The 23,910-nt window shown below is 38.3% G+C and overlaps 3 protein-coding genes across 5 annotated transcripts in view; all 3 read left to right on the forward strand.

Moving 5' to 3' along the window:
* LOC127948307 (inactive phospholipase C-like protein 2) overlaps positions 1–14,616 on the forward strand; it is a 49,642-nt gene extending 35,026 nt beyond the window's left edge. For both annotated transcript variants that reach the window (XM_052544730.1, XM_052544736.1), the window contains exons 3-6: positions 1,996–2,199; positions 3,894–3,969; positions 8,640–8,749; positions 12,847–14,616. In XM_052544730.1, the coding sequence (XP_052400690.1) occupies positions 1,996–2,199; positions 3,894–3,969; positions 8,640–8,749; positions 12,847–13,041 (585 nt within the window). In that variant the 3' untranslated portion in view covers positions 13,042–14,616. The remainder of the gene's footprint in view (positions 1–1,995; positions 2,200–3,893; positions 3,970–8,639; positions 8,750–12,846) is intronic.
* A 4,826-nt stretch (positions 14,617–19,442) lies between these two features.
* On the forward strand, positions 19,443–20,165 carry LOC127948325 (hypocretin neuropeptide precursor-like). Its single transcript, XM_052544744.1, has one exon. It carries the CDS (start codon positions 19,609–19,611, stop codon positions 20,026–20,028), a length of 420 nt encoding a protein of 139 aa, XP_052400704.1. The 5' UTR covers positions 19,443–19,608; the 3' UTR covers positions 20,029–20,165.
* A 1,607-nt stretch (positions 20,166–21,772) lies between these two features.
* LOC127948332 (potassium voltage-gated channel subfamily H member 4-like) overlaps positions 21,773–23,910 on the forward strand; it is a 28,914-nt gene continuing 26,776 nt past the window's right edge. For both annotated transcript variants that reach the window (XM_052544756.1, XM_052544758.1), the window contains exon 1: positions 21,773–22,553. In XM_052544756.1, the coding sequence (XP_052400716.1) occupies positions 22,478–22,553 (76 nt within the window). In that variant the 5' untranslated portion in view covers positions 21,773–22,477. The remainder of the gene's footprint in view (positions 22,554–23,910) is intronic.

Consider the following 23,910-nt stretch of genomic DNA (forward strand, 5'->3'; position numbering starts at 1 on the left):
AATTCGATAATGAAATTTGGACAGCAAAGAGTTCATTAAACTGAAAATAACAAAAAGAAATGATAAGAGAAAAGAAAGTGCATTAGACAAGATAGAGGAGCGCTTGATGTTCGTGTGTGGGCGGCTGTCTGGGACTGCTGATAGCTCTCTAATATGAACAAATAGTCCAAGTCTGTTCCTATATTTGAACACCTATATTAAACACACCACTGATTTTACTTACAGGCAAGCATAATTCTCAGTTATAAACATTTGTCATTTTCCTGCCCATGGTGTGTGAGCATGTTTTGACATTTCTGTTGGGACCATATTTCTGAAAATGTCCCAAGAGAATAGCAAATCCTGTTAATAATAAATGCTCTTAAAAGAGTATGACTGCATGTGTATGGAAATGGTTGTCGGCTTGACAAATGCTGTTATGACACCAAAACCAGTGGATTGTTAAGGGATAATTCAGCCAAAAATGAAGTATCTGTTATCATTTACTCACCCTCATGTTGTTTAAAAACCTATACGATAGATATTTTGAAGAACCGCTTTTGTCCATATCACTGGGGCCCGATGCTGTTTGAGATGTTCCTTATATCTTCAAAATATCCCACGGAACATCTTCTTTTTATGTTCTTTAATTAGGCCGCTCTAATATGCAAGTCTCATACGGTCTGGATGTTTCTCTCATTTTCAAATGGGTATGAGGTGCTCGTCTGAACAATTTTAAGAAAAAAGGTGACGTGTTAAAAATAGTAGTAACATAAAAAAAGAAAACTAAAAAAAAAAAAAAAAAGATTTAAGGAAAAAAAATATAGATATATTTTTTTTTATTATTGTTATTATTACAAATATAAAATGACCATACTCTAATTTCTTCATTTGCGAAATGTTAACCATCTAGCTTTTTGGGGGGTGGAAAACCACAGGAAGACCTTAAAGCTTCTTTTTGGTTGACAACAGTTTAAAGGGATACTCCACCCCAAAATGAAAATTTTGTCATTAATCCAAACACTTTGTTGTTCCAAACCCATAAAAGCTTTTGGGGTGGAGTATCCCTTTAAGTGCTTCTTAATATAAGTTTGGGAAAATGGTTGACAGATGTTGCATTCCCAAATGCATATAATATATGCAACCCAAAGCCATAGATTCAGAGATGGGTGAGTGTGGAGCAGCATTTACTGCCAATCGAGTCACTCTGAGATACTGAAACCAGAAAACTACTTGCATGTAGAAGAACACGAAAGCTTATACTTGCACCTATAGCAACTGAATTCAAAAAATGAATCATGAAGACCTAAGGTGCTATCTGTGTTTGTTTGTTTGTTTGTGTGTGTGTGTGTGTGTGTGTGTCAGGAGGCCAGGAAGACAGCATTGTTATGTTCAGTGTCAAAAAGGCTCACAAGCAGCTGTCCACACTCACACTCATGAATCAAAACACTGGCTTGCTTGATACTTTTAGTAATGAATACAAACACAGCATCAGTCTGCAAATAACCCCAAATCCAAGTAGTCTGAGACCCTTATGTCATGGGAACCTCTTCTCTCAAAGACCTTCTGTGTTTACAGAGCTCTCATAGAAACATCATTTTTCTCAAATGTGTATGACGTCATCCCTAATCATTTTCTGAACTAAGGCAACATTGTTGGCAAGAGTGGTTCTCAAACTCTCATGTAGTTCTTCCGTATTAGTTACTAGAAGGCAAAGCTTTGTCCTTTCTGTGGGACTCGATGAGCTGAATGTGCGATCTAGTGTGTGACTTTGATCTAGCCTCCAACTGTCACGTCCTCTTGTACACATTCTACAATTACTGAGCAAAAACAGAGAGGAAAGTTGAATTGCCTTGGTTGAGGTAAACACAGCTTCACCATGGTCAGAGGGAGATGTATTTGAACAACAGTACACTGCGTGTGCTGTTCCTGTGGGTAATCACACATTCATCCTGAATGTGAAACATACCTGCAGCTGTCACATGTCACTAAAGCTAATGTCTTCTTTTTCTCCAGAACGCCATGGTGTCATTCAAGGAGCTCTGCGGCTTGACTCCGGCAGCTAACATGAAACAGTGTATCCTGACTGTGTCCTCCTGGCTGATGAACAGCGAGCGAGCTCAGCGGGTAACAGTAGATCTGAGCGGGGCCTACCCCACCATGGAGGCCCATGGCCCCGTTCCAGAGCTACTGCGTAAAGTGCTCACCGCTTATGACACGGTAGGGTGAAATTCAACAGCATGACACTAAACTTTAACGCAGTGTGAATAACCTAGCACATGTGAACCATTAAACTATGTTAGGCTGTGGTAAACACTGCAGGATGAAACATGATGGTAATACATGAAGGTGCAGCTTAATATTACATTAACTTGTTTAATATTTGTAGTGCAAAAATGAACAATAATAGGGTCTTTGACAAACATAATAAACATACTGTATATAATCATAAATCCTGAACATGTTAATCTGAATATACTGTCCTGAATAAATCCTGAATACACTAGCAAATCAAAATATAAATCATGAAGATATATATATTAAACCCTGAATATATAATTGCTAATCTCAATATACATAGTTGTGAATATAAATATATAATCATATATCATGAGTTTATGCTTGATAATTATATTATATATTGTATTGTATTGTATAATAAAATTGTATATTATAATATACTGTAATTATTAGATATATTGTTGTTAACCTGAACATATTGTCATATTTCCAGAAAACGAATCATGAATATATATAGTTGATAATCTGAACATAATTTCAGAAACCTAGAATTTATGTCACAGATCCAGAATGTGTAGTTATAATATGAATATATAATGAATCATAGAAGAATATGAAGCTGACAGCCTGAATATAATATCATAAATCCTGAATCTATAGTTGTGAATATGAATATATAGATTTAAACCCTGAACAGGGTTTACCCGTTTTACATGATATTTTTACATATTTAATTTATACTGTACTTAATAATACATCAAGATATATATTTCTAAATCTAAATATGTATAGTTCTACAGCGTTCCCTCTGTAGATGAACCTTGACTGTTTCTGAATTCAGTCGTAGCCTACAGCAAAATAGCTGCAGCATTCTGCTCTTTCTTGCTTGTTCTTTATAATGGGATTTTACTACAACAGATTAAATTCAGCAGAGGCATGAGAGTGTATTGATTGTATTACACACACACTCACACACAAACACACTCCATACCCTCCAAACCTGCTCCATCACAGCCTGCCATGTATTTTGCTTTCCATGACACAATGTATGCAGGAATGTACTGTGTGTGGGGGTGGTTTTCAGGCCGAGATTGGCTGTGTAGGATTTCCGCTTTGAATTAGGCCTCCATGAGGGTCAAACAAAAGTTAGATTTGACAGGTGTCAAAGTATTTGTTAGACTCTGAATCAGGAATGTTGTGCCTTGTCTCACAGTAGAAGTTTTGAGGAAGTTTCTGACAAAAGTACCAGCTTAGATCAGCATGAATTTCTATGTTGGTCCAGGGTGGTTTATTGTGGTCAGAGCATTTGGGTTCACAATATACGGATTTGCATTTTAAGAAACTAGGAAGTGGAATGAGACACAGCCGCACTCAATGCCTAAGCAGTTTAACAAATGTGTGTACAGAATACACTGATACTGTGCATGTTCTTACTTGACTCAAAATTTAGCTTTAAACAGTATTTATTGAACAAGTAGCAACAACAAAAGAGACAACGTAAGGAAACACATCTCATCTGGCCTGAGGAATGCAGCTCAATCGCTTCTGTCGATAGAGCTTATTAGCGAGTGTGCGGATGTGTTTGAGCTTCTCTGGGGAGGGCATCCCTGATTTGGAAGTCTCACTTCCTGCTGAGAGCTGACTTCCTGGTTCCTGTTTTTGGTTTCCTATAGATGATCCAGACGAGTCGCACACTGATCGAATCAGCCGATGGCGTGTACTCTAAACTTACACAAGCACAGCGAGCAGGTAATGTCACACAAACACACACATACACACAGCAGTAGTGAGATTAACAGGACAAGCACATCACCGGTTGATTATTTAAATACAGTATGTCACTAAGGCATTATTAATGACTGTAATGTTTTTGTCTGTTTACTCATGGAGCAACAGGAAACAAACTCTTACACAGTTTCTTTCTCAGTTAATAATCAGTGAACCCTATAATAATCTACTCTGTAGCTGATGTGATTTTTTTCTAAAGAGCACAGTGGAATGCTATGTTTTTCTGTGTGTCTTTTTTATATGTTTTTGGGAAAGCATTTTAGTCATCTGACCTCCTTTGGACAGTATTGAATTTTTTTACCCACATTTGACAACAAAAATACCAACAGACTGAATTGTCCATTATTTTGAAGTGGGCTTGTGCCCTAAAGCTTATCACTGTGATTTTCACATAGACAAAGCTAAGGTTTGAGCAAGAGAGAGAGAAAACCTTTTAATTTAACAATGTTTCTTTAAAAAGCCAAACTTATTATTAAATGATTATCATAAATTACTTAAAGGATATGCGATGAGTATCATGCATTGCAGTGATTTTACAGCGGCAATGGTGAAACGTGAAACTACTTTACATGAGCTTGACTTATGAATGGAAGTCAGTCGAGTGCTCTGTCTTGTGCGACTGCGGCCTTAGGGATAGCATGACACAAATTAGTCTGTAATTATTACTGATAAATATCTGAAGCAAACAAAAATCATTGTGCATTAATTCAGAATGTGTGCATTGATACGGATGTGTGTTTATAGTCATTTTCCAGCAGCTTCGAATGCAGCTCATACAATCAGAATCTAAATTTGGAACAATTCATTTTATAACATTTCCTCAGAACCCCTGGTTGGCCGTGTGTCACCATGTTAATGGAGAAATCTGCTTTAGAGAGCAATAGAGCATCAGTGAATAAACAAGGTTGGCGTGCTCTAGCGCCGTCTCCTCGCCCACTCTTTCTCATCTCATGTTCTTCCACCTCCCTCCATCTATCTCGCACCAGTGGAGCGGTTGAATCGTGCCTTTGCTAATGACCTTCTCTGCTCTTACTGGTTTGGACTCAAAAATAAACACGTTTCTACAGCACTGGCAGTCTCTCACATCCTGCCGCACGGATCTGGACGTGTCCGGCTGAGTGTCACAGCTGCCGATCTGAAGCTTAATTAGCAGCGTGAGGGGAGGGTGGGCAGCTGTTTGACAGAGATGGAGAGCTGTGCACGGCGCTGATAGCCTTGTCCTGCACCTCTCCATTCTAATAAACACTTTGGTCAGACTTTGCTAATTAAATGTGAGTTAAGTAATTATGATGGAGAGGACTGAGGGACAGAAGGAGGGACGAGTATAACTGTCTGTTCATGCTCACTTGTCCCAGGGTTACATAATGACAGAAATATACTCTTTACCTCGCTGGATGCTTAAATGTATTTCAATTTCAGTCAGACTAAAAGAATAATGTGCCTTTTTTGAATGTCATTAAATAGTTTAAAGACAGGATTGTTTATTGTAAAAACTGTATTGATGTTACCATGATCTGCTTAGGCCTAGCGTACTGTAACATTACATAAACTGAATAGAATCATTTACCTTTTATCATTTAGAATCATTTTTGTGAACAGAAGTGTCATTCAAAATCAAAATTGTTCTGTTTTGGCAGAAAATATTGTATATTGCCTTTTTATATCTCAACCAGTGTTTTTTTGTCATATTAATAGACGATAATAGTATGTATACACATTTTGAATTAGATTACTTTTTTATATTTGTTTCCATTTTAATTTTTAAATAATTTTCTTGGGTGCTTTTGTATATATTTTTTTGTTTTGTTTGTTTAAAAATGGTAAAAATAAAATTTATTTAAAACTTCACTTTAAATTTTTACATTTTCTATTTCAATTCTAGTTTTTGTAATTTTACTGTAGTTGTTCAACCTACTCTTTTTTTTTTATTCATTTAGTTGCCAAGGCAAAATTTTTAATTTTCATTTACTTTAAATTTAAATGTAATATTAATATTTTATTTCAGCTTTATTTCAATTAGTAATTTTAATAGTTTAGGTTTTAGTTAAAGGGGCATGAAATGCATTATGTTAATTATTATTTTATAATATTTCCTGAAGTGTATTTATAATCTTATTTATTTATTTATTTTTTATCAAAAATGGTCATAATTTAGATGTAAATTCCCCTCTGATTTGAATGCTCCATTGAAAGAGGCGTGTCTGCTCTGAGACTTCAGTGTAAACAGACACTGCTATGATTGGCTCACGTCTTTGCATATGAAATGAGCTTTATTTAAATTTTAAATAAATTAAAAACTTAAAAACTTTAACAGCATTTTCCTATAACAGCCACCAAGATGAATGAACTGTGAATACTAAAGGTAAATACTAACTAACTAAACTACTCCTGTAGCATTTCACAATTTCTGCTGTCTCAGGAATAGTTTCATCATATCTAACACAGTGTAGACAGTATGAAGCAAGAAGTCTGTTGAATGGTGAAACTGTGTCAGTGTGCCACACACCTTCTTGATTATATATGACAATGACACATGTTAAGGTGCGTGTCGAGGGGCGAATCATGGAGGATCACGACTTCACAGTTCTCCAGATCTCAAATCCTGGCTTCAGAAGGGTAGAAAATAATGGATATTTTAAACTTAAAACTTAGTACTTTAACATTAAAAACGATGATCCCAATAATTTAGAATGATATTTTTCTCTTCTATTTGCATTTACTATAGTTTTACCTGGTCTCTGACTCATAAGAACAGATCAGTGACCTACTGTACTGTATTTGTGGTTTGCATTGTGGTTTCAGGCCTAACTTCAATGTTTAAATACATTCATGCATGTGTATAAATACAACTGTTCCTCATCTATTCATAATAATCTATTTGACATGCTGATAGTCCTTTTTCGAGGACTCAAATCATCTAGGCATTTAAACGCCTATTCAGTACTGCCCATAACTAACACGATCTTTCTTTAATTCATCGCAATCACTCAGTCCTGTACTTTATTCTGTTACTTTAATCCTGCCCTTCAATTCTTCCCTTAATCCTTATCTCTTGCCTTCATCATGACACCTTCGACTTAAAGATTCCATCCCACACACGAACATGTCACATCCGATCATCCAATCAGGAGGCGGCCTGTTCTAAGAGGATCACCATACGTCACCATTGCCATAACAACCACATTAAACGTAACAGGGCAACTTTGTCTGTCATTAAACACTCTCATCTGTATCAAACCTCAAAGGCTCACAGACACAAACACTTGCAGCCTTCCTCTAACTCACAGACAGCTCGGAGAGGTACATTGTGTGGAAATGATGGTTGTCATTTGAAGCCCTATTAGTCCTTCCTTTTCCTTCCTCGCACTGTGCCCTTGAAAACCTGGAGCTCCAGGTGAGCTCATTTAGACAATGTGGTCAGAATACCGACATAGTAAGCAAATAAACTAGAGCGTGCATGTCTGTACTCGTTTACAGCTGTGCTCTAGTGAGGCCCGTGTAAAATCATATGAAGCTGATTTTACTTAAAAAAGAGTATTTATGACTAGCTAGTCTTGCAGTAGCAATGTGTCTTGGCATAAAATCCGCTTTGGAAGTGGAGACAAGAGGAGCTGTTCTTGGACCGAATCCTATCTGAGTGAAGTGGACAGTGGGCAGGTGTTAGGGCGCACTTTGACACTTTCAGGCTATAATGCCTAGATAGGGTGCAGCTGAACTTGCACAAATACACACAAAGACGTTTCTCTTCCACAGGTGCACTAGTCGCACCAGCTGAGAGCCTATATCATATCTAGCGTTTCATTCAGGATGTCACAACTGTGTTCGGCAGGTTTGTGGGTGTTTTTATCCATGAGAGAGTGAAAACCAGAGTAAATGTAAAAACAGGAAGTGTGAAACATACTTTGCTGCTGCTTCTTTTAACCTTTGAATGTCATATTTATCAATAACCGTTTCAACCTCACAGAAAAAAAGAGAGATAATTGATCATAAAAATAAAAAATAGTCAAAGTTTGAGATATAAAGTCACAAATTGCAAGACATGGAATTATATTGAAAAATATTAAGGAGCAGTTGACTTCCGTCTTACACATTGCTTTTCTCTCTTTAACCTGAAAGATATTTGTGGCAGAAACCCCCAATGCAAAGTACCTGGTGCTGCCACAACACTTTTTCATTTTGATGGCTATTGGTGCAAAATATACTTTTGTTTACTAGGTAGAAAACATCTTTTTGCTAGAGTGTAGTCCGATATAAACTGTTCTACATGAGAAAAAAAAAACATTTGTGCCACCAATTGTTGTCAACAAAAACAGCACTTACTTATCTGCCATCAGATTGGCTTACCGACACTGAGATGCTGTTAACAAACGTTTCTGAATCATACAGTTGGCCTTTCATCAACTCTATTATTTGAAGCAGTTACTTTTTATTTTCATTTTACTACATCCATCTGTCCATCCCTCTATTTGTCGCCGTGTGCCCATATTACTCTACAAACAGCTTCTAACAATAACAATATGCCCATATTACTCCGTGATATCTTTGTCCATATGTTTTACAGAACATATTTTTGAGCTCCACCGTATGCTGTCTAAGAATGCTGACAGATGTTGCTTTATTGGACTTTTCAGGATTGGACTTTCATGAGGATCTGCATCGGATCGGGGCGAGAGAAGGACTGAAAGGGAGGAAGTTACAGAAGGCCATGGAGAGTTACGCTTGGAACATCACTGTGCTGAAGGTTTGTTTCTTTTCTTTATGTTCTATTATGTTATTTCCTCTTTACACTATTTAGCACAATACTTCTATATTATATAGGGATCATCTTTACAGGGTTGCTAATAGTTTAGCATTCAGTGCAGCTACTCCAAGTGTTTCCTGGCTTGCAGCTCAACCACAACCAATCAGATTTCATGCTAGTCTAGGCCACAATGAAATAGCTTTTAGCTTTTTATCGTTGTGTACCTTACAGTAGCTGAAGTTAAAACTACGTGATCCTTAAACTTGCGCTATGGAGCTGTACAGAACACCCTAATTTATAAAATTATACGTGTGCATTATTATGAAAGACATGAGAATAAAAAGTCTGTAGTGTAATCATATCAATAGTTATTATTATTATTAATACAAATGTATAACCCAACATAGTATTGACGTTAGTATATGATCTCCATATTGTCTGTACTTTTTATTGATCTGATTTTGTACTAGGATTGTCTGCGATGCAGCTTTTTGTAGATTTCAGGTATTAATAACTTTTAATTTATGTATTAAAAAAAAAAAAAGAATTTGTTGACAGGGACATTGCACATTAAATATTCCTGTAAAAGTACAAGATCTACACATTTATTTATTGTTATGGTTGATGAGTAATAAATGGTGAATTTTTAAATGTTAGTTGTTTTATTTGTATTTATATAAAATAAATTTTATGTTTTTATATACACGTTTATATATAAAACAAATATACAACATTCAAACAGTTGGGATCAGTAAGATTTTACTTATTTATTCAGCAAGTATGTACTAAATTGATCTTAAAGTGATATTAGAGGCATTTATTATGTTACAGAACATTAACATTTTCAAATATATATTGTTCTTTTTAACGTTCTGGTAATGAAAAAAGTATCATGACTTCTTAGTAGCACAACTGTTTTTAAAATATAATAATATGATAATAATATGAAATGTTTCTTGAAATCAGTGAATTGGAATGATTTCTGAAGGATCATATGACACTGAAGACTGAAGTTACGGATTTGTTAGATGATGGTCATTTATATTTGCCATATACAGTGTATCTCTAAACAGCAGTCAGCTTCCACATGTAGCACATGGAAGAAAGACAAGACAATTAACCTGAAATGATGCTCAAGGGTCTTTCCAGTCTTTCCAGTACCCATCCCACCAACACCCCCTTCTTTCCAGCTCTCTCTCTCTCTCTCTCTCTCTCTCTCTCTCTGTTTAATCACTCCTGCTCTCTCTTTATCACTCTGGAGATAAAGTGTTTATATATTTATTGTGTTCATGATAAGATAAGCTTCACTAAAGTGCCATGTTTTCTACCAGATTAGTGTGTCCATACTTATGTAAACAGATAAACAGCACACAATGGGAACAAAGATAAAACGCTGTCATCTTTAATGTGCGTTAGTGTTAATAAAAGTGTCAAATTGCGGAACAACCGCATGGATGTGTGTTTGGTCTAGATGTAGATGTAGTTGTCATTGTGATAGTTCACTCTTGTTGAACTATCTAAGGTTTACAATATTTTGGTGGTATATTTAATGGATGTTTTATGTATTTAGAATAAGTAGAGTTTTATTTTTTAAATAGGTTTGTGTGCAGCACAGGTGGAGCGGATTGTTGTCTTAAGTCTTTAATTGAATTAGATGACTTTACACTTAAACACCAATGAGGCCTAAAAGGGATTGAGCTGTTAGTATTTGACACAAAACTTACTGTTCGTGTGTGTTTGTATGCATATGCTGATTTATTTATTTCTGTTGAAATACATGAGTTTCACACCAATAGCTAAGGGTTTTTCAAATGTATTGATTAGAAACATGTATAGTTAATTAGGTGTGGAAATCTTTATCCTGTCTGATTTTGTTATCTCAAATTTAAAGACTGTGTAATTTTTTTTCATGAATAAAAGCATTAATACTGTTAAGAAATATTGTATGATATTTAAAATGTGATATTAAAAAAATTACATTGTCACCGTATTAAAGCTATTAAAAAAGCAATTAAAAAAATCTTCTTGAAAACATTAGATATTAATAACTGTGTAACATTAACAGCATATATTTGTTCCCACAGTACTCTTTTAAGTCTATATGTATAATATGCATTTATAAGTTTATTTATAAAACACTTTTCACAATGGTTTTCCAAAGCAGTTTTTTCAAAATGATTACATTAAATAAATGTTAAATATATTTAATGTATAGAATTTATATAGTAAGTAAATATTTAAGTTAACACTTTAACTTTAGTATCTATAAAGAAATTAAGTCTATATTTTTACATTTGTTTTTCTCTCAATTTTTACACGGGCCCCCAAAACAAATCATTCATTTGAAATATCGTGTGCTTCATTATGCTGATAAACCACTTCATTTCTTGCTTAATTTTATCCTGCGAAACACTGGGATGAGTTAAATGAGTCCTGATGCCAGGAAGTGACATCAAAGCATCAACCGAATGTTTTATCCAGGCTTTATAAAGTATGTAGCACCTTGTCTCTCTGCAGTGCTCTTAGCCTCTCTTCTGCCGCACAGCCTAAGAGTCTATATGCGTCACGCCCATATACATAATTCATCCGTTTTAAAATATATCACTTATTTATGGCAAAAGACTGCTCTATTCCGGGTCAAGGATCCTCTTCAGCTCTGGACACCAGTGCAGGTGTCCTCCGAGGATCAGTGCTGGATCTGGACTCATTCAGAGCGCCGCTGCAGTCTGAAAGAGTAAAAACGCAGTGCAGCTGATGTTGCAGTGCTCTTCTAGGGAGCTGTCATCACTATGAGTAAAGTTGAATCTTTTTTACTCTGATCCTCCGGTAGGAACGCTCATGATGCGGTTCCCTTGAAAGCGCTCGGGAGATTGGCTGGTTCGTGGTTGAATCCCAAATTATAACACATTTTTGAGAAATGAGTTCAGTTACATGTGGATTTGAGCAAATAAGCCTCGGCTGATCATATCTAAAAATTCCAGTTCCTGTGATTCGACAAGGGAAAATGCTAGGTTTGTCCAAGGCTTTAGATTTATAGCAAGGCTCGGGAGAACGGTGTCCTTGTGAGAAAGATATAAAGCAAATTTATGTGTGGTTATGCATGTTTTGCAGGTGAAGGTGTGCGTGGTTTGATAATATGTCCTTGTATATTAGCATTTATTTATTATGTCCCTTCAAAATGTCTTTTCACACACATGAATACAATATGTACATAAAAGCTTATAAATTCCCTGGCACGTGGTATTAAAGGACATTTACACAGGGAGAGGAGACACACTGTCCTGATCCTCCTCCTCCTCCTCCTCCCTTCCCTGTCCCATCCTCTCACACTGCCTCTGTCCCCTTCATCCGGTCCCCTCTGGGTTTTTCCCAGAAAGAGAGGAAGGAGAGGTTGATTTATGGAGGGTATTGGGAGGATTCTGGTGGTGCTGTGTGTGTGTGCAGTGCCAGCGGCTCAATGTGCTCAGTCACCTTGTGTTAGACTGAACCCTGCAGGATCCATCCATTCATTGCATTTAAGTAGCATTCATGATTTATTCTCAGTGTTTTCATGTAGCATCTAGCAATGAGAAAGAACATTAATGCAGTATGGAGGCATTTTTATCTATATATTTGTTAACAAATGTTAGTTTTAATCTTAGTTTTAATTATATTAATAAGTAATTATTGATCTATCTATCTGTGTGTGTGTGTGTGTGTGTGTGTGTGTGTACTCACGTAATTTTGATACACACATATATATTATTATAATTTAAAAAAACATTAAAATAGATAAATTTATATTTACAAATTACAAATATTTATTTATTTCTATTTAATTTTTTTCTATGTGCTTTCCTTAAGATTTGAGAAAAAACAACAGCAGATGTCAAGATCACAGTTATAATTTCTGACTTAGCATTTTGAATCAGTGTATCAATTTATGATCTAAAAAAAACAACAACAACTTGCTTTCCATATGTTTGACGATATCTGATTTGGAATGAATCTTAGCACCTCCTGCTTACACATTTTCGTTGTGAAACCTCAGAAGTTCACAACTTAGACCGTGTTTACTGTCAAGACGTAAACTTCTCTTTTTTTCCTGTGTCTCTTAGGGCCAGGCAGACTTGCTGAAGCATGCTAAAGGAGAAGCGGTGGACACTTTGCGACAGATTCATTGTGCTGCTCACTCGTGCGGCTTGGCCAAGAGCGGAGCCTCCACATCCCCTGCCTCTCCTCTACTGCCCCCCCACGCACGGCCCCTGCACACCATCCACGAGACTGAGCCAGACAACACCACCCTGCACTGAGAGAGACAAGGTTTTTTTAGTTTATCCATTTTGTGAGGAAGGGAGACCAGGGAAAGGGAGTCAGGTGGGTTGAATCAGTGAAGGACACACAGAAGACAGTTTTGATCAATGTGCTTTAATCTCTTCCCAGCTCCTCCATGCCTGCTGGGCTCAGGTCTTACATTAGTATCCCCAGCGTGGAGTCATGTTTTAAAGGATTATAGTGACCTACACTTCTGTGAACACAACTGCTGTTGAAAATAAGCTGTGATCACTTACTCTAGCCACGACTCCAGTCAAAACCCCTGGAGTCATTTATTCAATGAAAATGAACATTTTGTCATCGTTTGTTCAACTTAAAGTCGTTCCAAACCTGTATGACTTTCTTCCATTGAACACAAAAGAATGTATTTTGAAATATTAATGTTCTCATGGTTTTGTCCGTGCATTCAAAGCCAATGGGGCGCCAGACTCCAGATGCAACCGAATTTTTCGAAAAGTACAAAACTGCTTGCTGATAGAGATGTAAAGCATTTTGAGCAAACAAAGAGAGCTTCAGGAAACAGAACAAGACAGAAAATAAAACGCAGACCACTTACACAGGCTAAGGCCTCCTCATTTTACACCAGTTTAGAACTAAAGAGTCTCTCACTCCCCCTGCTGGCTCCTCCACACATTTGTGTGAAATTTAGAACTGACTAATAGAAAAACTGTCAGCTCAATACACCTTGGTCCTAAAAGGGCCTTTCTCAAGGGATCATGTGTGTGATGCATAAGGAAAAGTGTGTACATTGTTTCTAAACTGGAAACTGGAAACATCCCATTGAGATAGACTCTACCGGGGAAGATTAGAAACTCTGGGAAAATACGGATCTCAGTCGTCGAGAAAAGCACCACTGAGGATAAGACAAGCAAATAAATATTTCAATAAATGAAGAATTAATAGTTTTAAGACAAAGGACACTTGACCATCCCATTAAGATACACATCACACCCCGTTCATGAATATTGTTATTACTGCTGTTAATATTGTGGGTAGGTGTCGTTGATTATAATGGAGGTTATTTTATATTTATGTAAACGGGTGTCATTCTGTACCAGTTTTCTTCAGTGGAAACTTCACAGGAACAGAAAATGTGAACGGTTGGGAGACAAAGGTACCAAAGTTGGAAATATAGTTTGGGTCAAAGAATTTGGGTGTTTACTGTCACATTAATGTCAAATAACAATCTGAGTGAGATGATGTGCATCATTTATAAAGCCCACATGATGTTATATAAAGAGCTGAATGACACCAGAAACGTCTCCAGGTCATTTGTTTCTACTTATGTTGTATTACATTTTCCCAAAAATCAGAGGACCTAAACTACTGTTCAAAAATGTTGTTGATAACATTTTTTATTGCTTCTGAAATAAATCTTATGCTCAACAAGGCTGCATTTATTTGATCAAAAATACAGTTATATTGTGAAATATTATTACAACTTAATTCTTATTGTTATCAATGTTAAAGTCAATGTTATTTGACAGAAATCTTCTGTAACATTATTTGATCACTTTAATGCATCATTGCTGAATAAAAGCTTTTCAAACGTAGAGTACATGACAGAAGATCGTACAAGTTTTAAACTCGTTGTGCATGAAATACATTGCCAGTGTGTGTCCTCTGGCAATCGAACACAAGACTTTGGCATTGTTATATTAAGCTACGGGAACACAACTAATGTATCCAAAGACACATGGCATTGTTACAGACCATTATAAACATTCATATACAGTCATTTACAACCAAGATGATATGTGTCACATCATTTTTGAATTCCTTCATGTCTTACATTTCTCTCTACATTTCTTCATGATTAGCCATCTCTAGAATCCTCTGCAGTGTCCTATATGACTTGCCCACATCCAAAAACCTCTATTTATATATAATGTGAATGCTATTACTCATGCAATCCATCACACATCACATAAATATACTGATCTTTCTCTGTGGTGAGTCGGGACGCTCCATCTACCTGTGGATGTGGTCATTAACTTCCGACTGCTCTCTGACCTGCTTCACACAAAGGCATCCGGTCATCTCCTGCTGCTTTATTTGTTAATGATGCCGTGGCGCTGTTGCTCTTTTGTTCCATTCAGCATTTTGCCACTATATCAGGTTCCTCTACATTTGCAGCTTATTAAGTCCAGGCCTCATCACACACTCATTCTGTTGGCATTCGCTAACCAAGCTTGTCTGCCCCTCCACAATAGTCTTAAAGAGCTCTCTGTACAATTACTTGGATAACAGGCACACACTAATGACAAAGATGCTAACAATCCTAACAGTTCTTTATTGTATCATAACCCAGTGTCAAATGAGAAACATGACATTGAAGAAATAAAGGGGGTCATGTCAGCTGGATTTCTTTGTCAGTCTAATTTATGCCTATAATTAACTTCGGAGGATGAAGGGGCGGGAGGTACATCTGTATAAAAACACTTGTCCCGTATCAGAGTGAAAAGACCATCATATTTGAAGTCCATCAGATACATGACATTTGTCTACAACAAGACCAGACTCATGGACTGCACAGGCAAGGTAAGACTAGAGACTGTTCAGAAATAATTTTCTCGGTTTAAACTGAAGGTTAAAATTGTAATGGTTCCATCTGGGGACAATAGAGTTTAATTTGCAATGACATTCATGCTGGTCATAAAGCTTCATTGGAACAATTTACATAAGCTGCAGCTGCTAAGCTGAACTGATAAAGAGTAAGGCAATCAGTCAACTTTCCAAAAGAAGAGGTTAGTGTTAGTATTGACATCTGTCCACTCATAGAAATTAGAACTTTAATTTACAGTTTTTTTCAGTCGCTAACAAGCATTTGTCCAAGCAGTTGTCACATTTTCAAAACTCTAAACACAATTAGCACAGCATCTGTCTATTGTGGCCATACCATTCACACATTTCATGTCGTTTTCATACAATATGGAGTCATTGAACACATTTCCACAATGCTTACATATTCTGAACAGACAAGCTATACCTCCCAACAAAATTATGGATCGTTTTTGTAGTATTTACAAATGTTAACACACAACATCCCACAATAGCAAAAACAATGTTCCAAACCTTAGATACAGTATAAAAACCTCTGCTTCTGCAATGATATCAGTTAAAAAACAATATATCTTAGCTGATTTATGTTGTGTAAATTGGGCCAACCACAACTGATTCCAATCTGGCTCAGAGTCAATGGCAGGGGTTATTTTTTTCTATTACATTGACACTTATACAATAAAAGGAGGACTTTGAAGAGTGATGTTTTTGGAAACAGAAACAGAAAAAGACAAACACTGTAATGTATGGACGAGGAAGAGTAAGAGCAAGGGGCCCAGTGAGAGGAGCAGGAGCAGTGAGAGATGCAGGAGCAGTGAGAGATGCAGTGAGAGGAGCAGTGAGAGGAGCAGGAGAAGTGAGAGGAGCTGTGAGAGGAGCAGGAGCAGTGAGAGGAGCAGTGAGAGGAGCAGGAGAAGTGAGAGGAGCTGTGAGAGGAGCAGGAGAAGTGAGAGGAGCTGTGAGAGGAGCAGGAGCAGTGAGAGGAGCAGGAGAAGCGAGAGGAGCTGTGAGAGGAGCAGGAGCAGTGAGAGGAGCAGGAGCAGTGAGAGATGCAGTGAGAGGAGCAGGAGCAGTGAGAGGAGCAGTGAGAGGATCAGGAGCAGTGAGAGGAGCAGTGAGAGGAGCAGGAGAAGTGAGAGGAGCTGTGAGAGGAGCAGGAGCAGTGAGAGGAGCAGTGAGAGGAGCAGGAGAAGTGAGAGGAGCTGTGAGAGGAGCAGGAGCAGTGAGAGGAGCAGTGAGAGGAGCAGGAGCAGTGAGAGGAGCAGTGAGAGGAGCAGGAGAAGTGAGAGGAGCTGTGAGAGGAGCAGGAGAAGTGAGAGATGCAGGAGCAGTGAGAGATGCAGTGAGAGGTGCAGGAGCAGTGAGAGGAGCAGTGAGAGGATCAGGAGCAGTGAGAGGAGCAGTGAGAGGAGCAGGAGAAGTGAGAGGAGCTGTGAGAGGAGCAGGAGCAGTGAGAGGAGCAGTGAGAGGAGCAGGAGAAGTGAGAGGAGCTGTGAGAGGAGCAGGAGCAGTGAGAGGAGCAGTGAGAGGAGCAGGAGAAGTGAGAGGAGCTGTGAGAGGAGCAGGAGCAGTGAGAGGAGCAGTGAGAGGAGCAGGAGAAGTGAGAGGAGCTGTGAGAGGAGCAGGAGCAGTGAGAGGAGCAGTGAGAGGAGCAGGAGCAGTGAGAGGAGCTGTGAGAGGAGCAGGAGCAGTGAGAGGAGCAGTGAGAGGAGCAGGAGAAGTGAGAGGAGCTGTGAGAGGAGCAGGAGCAGTGAGAGGAGCAGTGAGAGGAGCAGGAGAAGTGAGAGGAGCTGTGAGAGGAGCAGGAGCAGTGAGAGGAGCAGTGAGAGGAGCAGGAGAAGTGAGAGGAGCTGTGAGAGGAGCAGGAGCAGTGAGAGGAGCAGTGAGAGGAGCAGGAGCAGTGAGAGGAGCAGTGAGAGGAGCAGGAGAAGTGAGAGGAGCTGTGAGAGGAGCAGGAGAAGTGAGAGATGCAGGAGCAGTGAGAGATGCAGTGAGAGGTGCAGGAGCAGTGAGAGGAGCAGTGAGAGGATCAGGAGCAGTGAGAGGAGCAGGAGAAGTGAGAGGAGCTGTGAGAGGAGCAGGAGCAGTGAGAGGAGCAGTGAGAGGAGCAGGAGCAGTGAGAGGAGCAGTGAGAGGAGCAGGAGAAGTGAGAGGAGCTGTGAGAGGAGCAGGAGAAGTGAGAGATGCAGGAGCAGTGAGAGATGCAGTGAGAGGAGCAGTGAGAGGAGCAGGAGAAGTGAGAGGAGCTGTGAGAGGAGCAGGAGCAGTGAGAGGAGCAGGAGAAGCGAGAGGAGCTGTGAGAGGAGCAGGAGCAGTGAGAGATGCAGTGAGAGGTGCAGGAGCAGTGAGAGGAGCAGTGAGAGGATCAGGAGCAGTGAGAGGAGCAGTGAGAGGAGCAGGAGAAGTGAGAGGAGCAGTGAGAGGATCAGGAGCAGTGAGAGGAGCAGGAGCAGTGAGAGATGCAGTGAGAGGAGCAGTGAGAGGAGCAGGAGCAGTGAGAGATGCAGTGAGAGAAGCAGGAGCAGTGAGAGGAGCAGGAGAAGTGAGAGGAGCAGTGAGAGGATCAGGAGCAGTGAGAGGAGCTGTGAGAGGAGCAGGAGCAGTGAGAGGATCAGGAGCAGTGAGAGGAGCTGTGAGAGGAGCAGGAGCAGTGAGAGGATCAGGAGCAGTGAGAGATGCAGTGAGAGGTGCAGGAGCAGTGAGAGGAGCAGGAGAAGTGAGAGGAGCAGTGAGAGGAGCAGGAGCAGTGAGAGGAGCTGTGAGAGGAGCAGGAGCAGTGAGTGGAGCAGGAGCAGTGAGAGATGCAGGAGCAGTGAGAGGAGCAGTGAAAGGAGCAGGAGCAGTGAGAGATTGTTTTAATTTAACCCCCCACCCCCCCCCCCCTTTTATCTGGGCTTTTTGCTGTTGTTGTTTTTTGTTCAGAATGCTCTTATGTGTTTCATGGATATTTTGTTCACTGTAAGCAATACTGTCAAACCTTTTCTGTTCTATCATACCGTGTTTCTACTGTACCTCCTGCAGTAAACAGTAAAGGAAAAAAATAGCTTTTTACTGGAATGCTTTTGAATGTGAACATTACTGTATATTTGGACATACGGTTCCTAACCAAGAAATTTAGTGTAAAACAGTGGATTGCATGTTTTGCATGCAAATACCTGTAAAACTGAAACATAAAAGTCTATGCAGTTTTTGTAATGTCAACAATAGCCAGTATTTTGAAACCTGGTGTACTTTGATTGACTGCATGTACCTTTTGAAGTGAAAACAAGTGTTATTCTTTGACAGAATAATTTAATTTTGAGTCAGATTTCCAGTGTTTTGGTAAAGTTGGTGTGTGCAGAGAAAGGTGTGTTCTATTTTGAAATGAAGACTTAGTATATATTTAACAAAATGTGTTTTTGAGAAGAAAATTATCCATTTGGCCAATTGTGTTTTGTAGGTGTTTGTCTGTGTTAAGAGTTTAGAAAAAGTATCTGAAGTATGGTTAAGCGCTTGTTAGCGATTGAAAAAAACTGTAACTGTACTTAATTATCTTTGACCTTTTCTATTTGTGCCTTCCAGGTAATGGAAAATACAAATTTTGTCCAAAAAAAAAGAAAATATATATATATAATTTTTAATTCAACCAAACAAAGGGACACTGAGTTTCATTAGCCTATTTAAAATAAACCTATTTTAATGTGCTGGAAATTCTAAAACACTAGTTTTCAATCATAACAATAATAAGATAAAACACAAGCAATCAAAATTAATTGAATAGTTTAATAAGAACCTGTGTGTGTGTGTGTGTGTGTGTGTGTGTGTGTGTGTGTGTGTGTGGTGAAGGAGCTCTATGTTCGTGTCTTCTGAGGCTCATGTGATAAAAAGTTGTAAAAACTCGTATTGCGGTGTTCTTATCCAAAACGACGGAACTGTTTAATTAATATTCCCCATTGACTGAACGCATCCTGTCTTTTCACCAGAGAGTTCAGCTGCTCCTCTTCATGGCTCTGCTCGCGCATCTGGCTCGAGACGCAGAGAGCGCGGCCACCTGCTGCTCGAGCACTTCAAGATCCTGCAAATTATACGAGATGCTGTGCCGCTCGGGACCCCGAAACGACACTTCCGTCGCCATGCATATCGGTCTCTTTAATAACGACGCTGCTGTCGGGATTCTAACACTTGGAAGACGTAGAGTGGGCGAGAGACGCGTCCAAGACCGCCTGCAACAACTCCTTCACGGTTCACGGAATCAAGCGGCGGGAATCCTGACTATGGGAAAGAGATTCGAGGACGGCGGGCACCTGCCGCTCCTGCTCGCGGGAGCCACGGTGAGTGCGCCCGTGAGACTCGGACTGGAGCGTCCGCTGAAATATCTGCTGCCCAGGGAACCAGAAGACCTGGACGCTTATGAAAAACGATGACACTTACCACTTTAAAATGAAAATAATAAAACAGAAGAGCTGTTCACTGGAGACGTCTATTTGTAGGCTGACACAGATGGCTAATTCTAAATGGGGTTTTTAAATTACTTTTTTGATTCGAGTAAAAAAAGGTTTGTGATTACCAATACCCAAAGAGACATACGTTTTCCCCCTCTAAATTTGTCACGTATAATAAAAAGTAAATTAATGTTCCTTTTTTATGTCTTAAGGCGTAAGTAAATGTTCGTAAATGTATATATATATATATATATATATATATATATATATATATATATATATATATATATATATATATATATAAACATTCAAAGTCCTGAGTGAATTTACAAGGTGCAATATCCTTTAAGTGAAGAGCTATAGGACTATCACCTGTCTCTGCCCTGATTAATAAAACACGCACATAAATGCAATATATGTTAATGATGGGCATTTTATAATAGTCATTAGGACAGATCCATTTGTTTTATAAAGATGGGTTGTTCGATTTTTGGTTTGGTCAGCAGGTGGCAGACGATGTAAATATTGTCAAACAACACTGACTTCACAATAAAGTTCAAGAACAGTTGTTTTGGTTTGGGAAATTTATGAAAACTCACAAAGCTTCAATAAAACGCACGACTAAATTGCTTGAGACTAAAGCTAAACTACACGAATAAAGCTTGAGAAAAAAACTTACAGTTGCAATCACTGTAACATGAAATGAAATGTTATCTTAGGGGAAAACAATGCTCTTCCATAACATATCACAAATTATGAAATAGAAGGCCTGTGTGATTTTTAATGGCCTCTCCTGATCATTTGTTCCAATATAATAATCATGAATACAAACTCATACACAATGAATTATACACGTGTGACAACTTGCCCCAGTATCATCGTGACAGCTTGTCTTAAAAAACGGACACATTTTTTAGGAGGAACCTGACAGATTTTTAGGAGATAAGATAAATAGGAGACCCATGCTTTAATCCCTCGACTCCCACTGCCTGTGAAAACAATGCATTTTCATATCGTTCCCGCAGCCTTGCCAGTAACCCGATGGAGCCAGAGCTGTATCCTTTCAGATTTCACCCTTATAGAAATTGCTGTGTGTGTGTTGAGGGATATGCTGCTTTTGTCTGGTAATATATGTAAATATCTGCTCAGCACAGATGGCTGTTCTGCTTTCCCTTTCACACCATCTCTCTCTCTCCACCTAATTGTGTTTCTTGTAATGTCACTGTCCCTTTAAACCCACTTCAGCGCTTAAAGTCTCTTTATTTGTGGTTTTAAGACTCGGTACTGCTCCCATTACAGCCTCTATAACTGTCACTCAGTCACTAGAGAGATCTGCCTGTGCCATATTAATTTGGTAATATGTGAAAGATTTTTATGCAAGCTTTTAGATGTATTATCTTCTTGCAGACAAATCTATATTTGCATCCACTCAGCAGCAATCGGTACTTTACTGTAAATGTAAATGTAATCATTATTCATTGTACTTTAATAATTACAGTATTATTAAATAGATATATTTTTTAAGCATAACAATGACTTGATTTAGTGCAACCTAATGTATTTGGGTTTATTCTGTCATATTACATAATATTTATGAATTAAACTAGTTATTTTTTTTTTTTGATTCTTCGAGAAACTATGATCTACTTGTGCCATTTTTTTGCCATTGTTACTCTTTGTGCTTCTTCCTTTTGAAAGAGAGTGGGAGAGAGAAAGAGAACGAGAGCGAAAGAGGGAGGGACAGAAGAGTAGAGAGATAGCAGTGAGTGGAAGAGAGCTGCAGAAGAGATTGTGCACCTGCTTCAGAGAGGACACAACCGATGAAAAGAAAGGGAGGGATGCAAAGAATCATCCGACCTTGTATTCGGACAACCTACAAAAACGACAAAGAACAGGAATTCAAAGAAAAAGGGAGGACTGTGGACAAGCTTTGTAAAGACTGAGAGGAGGCATTGAGGAGACAGAACACAACCAACAAAGTAAAGAGATGAAGCTTGTATATTGAGCCGCTTTTAGGAGAAAAAGACTGAAAATCCTGCTGTTTCACTGAAGAGAGAGAGCAGAGCAAATGTACCGAACTCATGGGCTGTAGAAAGTAAGCACAATATCACCACAAATAAGACAAACTTAACCATCCGGACGTACACTGCTGGGCAACAAGGATGCATCCAAACAAACTACAGTTTCCTGAGCTTAGTGTAGCATCTAAATACTGCACAACATGCTCTTTAATGCAGAGACATTGAAGACTGGAGTGAAACTGCTGCAGAAGGCTTTCAGCTGAACTGATGCGGTCCTTAACAAGCAGCCGTTAGTACAAGCCAGCCACCAACACAGTTTGAACTTCGGACCAAAATCACCTCGCCCCTCTCCTCTCTTCTCTCTCTTATTCCCTGTTCTGTATGAGATGGAGGTCTGAGGATCAGTCATCATGCCAGTGATGAAAGGGCTTCTGGCCCCTCAGAACACCTTTCTTGACACCATCGCCAAGCGCTTTGATGGCACACGTGAGTAATTGTGTTTTTCTCCAACCTCTGGCACAGCGTTCACCTTCAGAGACTCAGAAACTCATTCTAATGCAGCTTCTGACCTCACCTCATATAGAAAATGTCAAAGGAGTTTCAAGTCTTACTATAGTATTTAATAATACTTTGAATTAGCTTTCATTTTTCCATTATCAGTTTAATTTTAGTTGAAGTTTTAGTCTTTTTTTTTTTTGTGCTTTTGTAATTTTTATACAATTTTAGTTTTTTTTATTCAATTTATTTTATAATAATAATAATAATGGTGTACTTTAGTACTTGTTTAACTTAGTTCATTCAGTTATTTGGAAACATTACAGAGTTATTTTATCCCATCTAATATTTATATCTTATTTTATTTCAATTAATGAAACCATTTTTTATTAGTTTTAGTCAACAATAACTACACTGGGTCAAGTTCTCAAGAAATATTGAAGAATTGCTAACATAATATAAGTCTCAAAGGCTAGACTAAATGTAAGATTATTTGCTCATGAAACATTTTTCAGGCAATATATATATACATTTCATTATTTTAAATAATGAGACCATGTTACCTCATTTATAAGATACATTTTAAAAATCCTCACGATTAAAGATTAAAATAAGAATAATTGAATGGAAAATACAGAATATCTTGCTTATTTTATTTGCTGTGCTATAAGGTCTTCCTTCTTCCTCCATTAAGCTCTTTTTCATGTTCATTGCTTACAGTTTGTACCTCTGTTCAGAGTCCTGTTGGAGTCCATTATTTTGTGACAAATCAAGTGAACATTTTAGGCTAATAAGAGAATCTCATTATGCTTTGATTACAAAAGATAATTATAATGTTTACTTAATATATGTTAATTCAGCAGGCAGATTCATGCTGAATTCTTTGACGGTTGAATGTCTCATTTTAGTGTCAGTAGGTCAGATGAGAGATGTGTTGTATCATCTTGAGAAATTGTATTTGGTAATGTTTAGGAGTTGTGCTTTTTGCTGTATGCGTAAATCTAGGCTGAACTCTTGTATTTGAGTGTTTGTGTGTGTACATTTGAAAACAGAACTACTTGAAAAAACCCTGAAGTGTTATTCAGTATAAAAATGCTGCTCAGTGTTCAGTGTGGGAGTTATGCGCTACAATTCTGCGCAAACACCAGCGAACAAATAATGGAGGGCAATAGACAATGGGATCATTTTGTATAAGTGGTCTTCACTCCCTCTCTGCATGCCATCATGTTTGTTGAGGGAACTCAAAGCGCACTAAAGCCATGAAGGTGGGCAGGACTAAACCTTGAATTTACCTTGAATCTGCTCTGAACTGACAGACAAAATGGTATTAGTCATTGTGTTATAGTCT

Source organism: Carassius gibelio, chromosome A3, assembly GCF_023724105.1.
Source record: "Carassius gibelio isolate Cgi1373 ecotype wild population from Czech Republic chromosome A3, carGib1.2-hapl.c, whole genome shotgun sequence".
In the NCBI taxonomy this organism is placed as follows: Eukaryota; Metazoa; Chordata; class Actinopteri; order Cypriniformes; family Cyprinidae; genus Carassius; species Carassius gibelio.

Excerpts from the sequence above, each read along its gene's own strand:
- LOC127948325 (XM_052544744.1), top strand. The coding sequence starts at position 19,609 with ATGGCTCTGCTCGCGCATCTGGCTCGAGACGCAGAGAGCGCGGCCACC.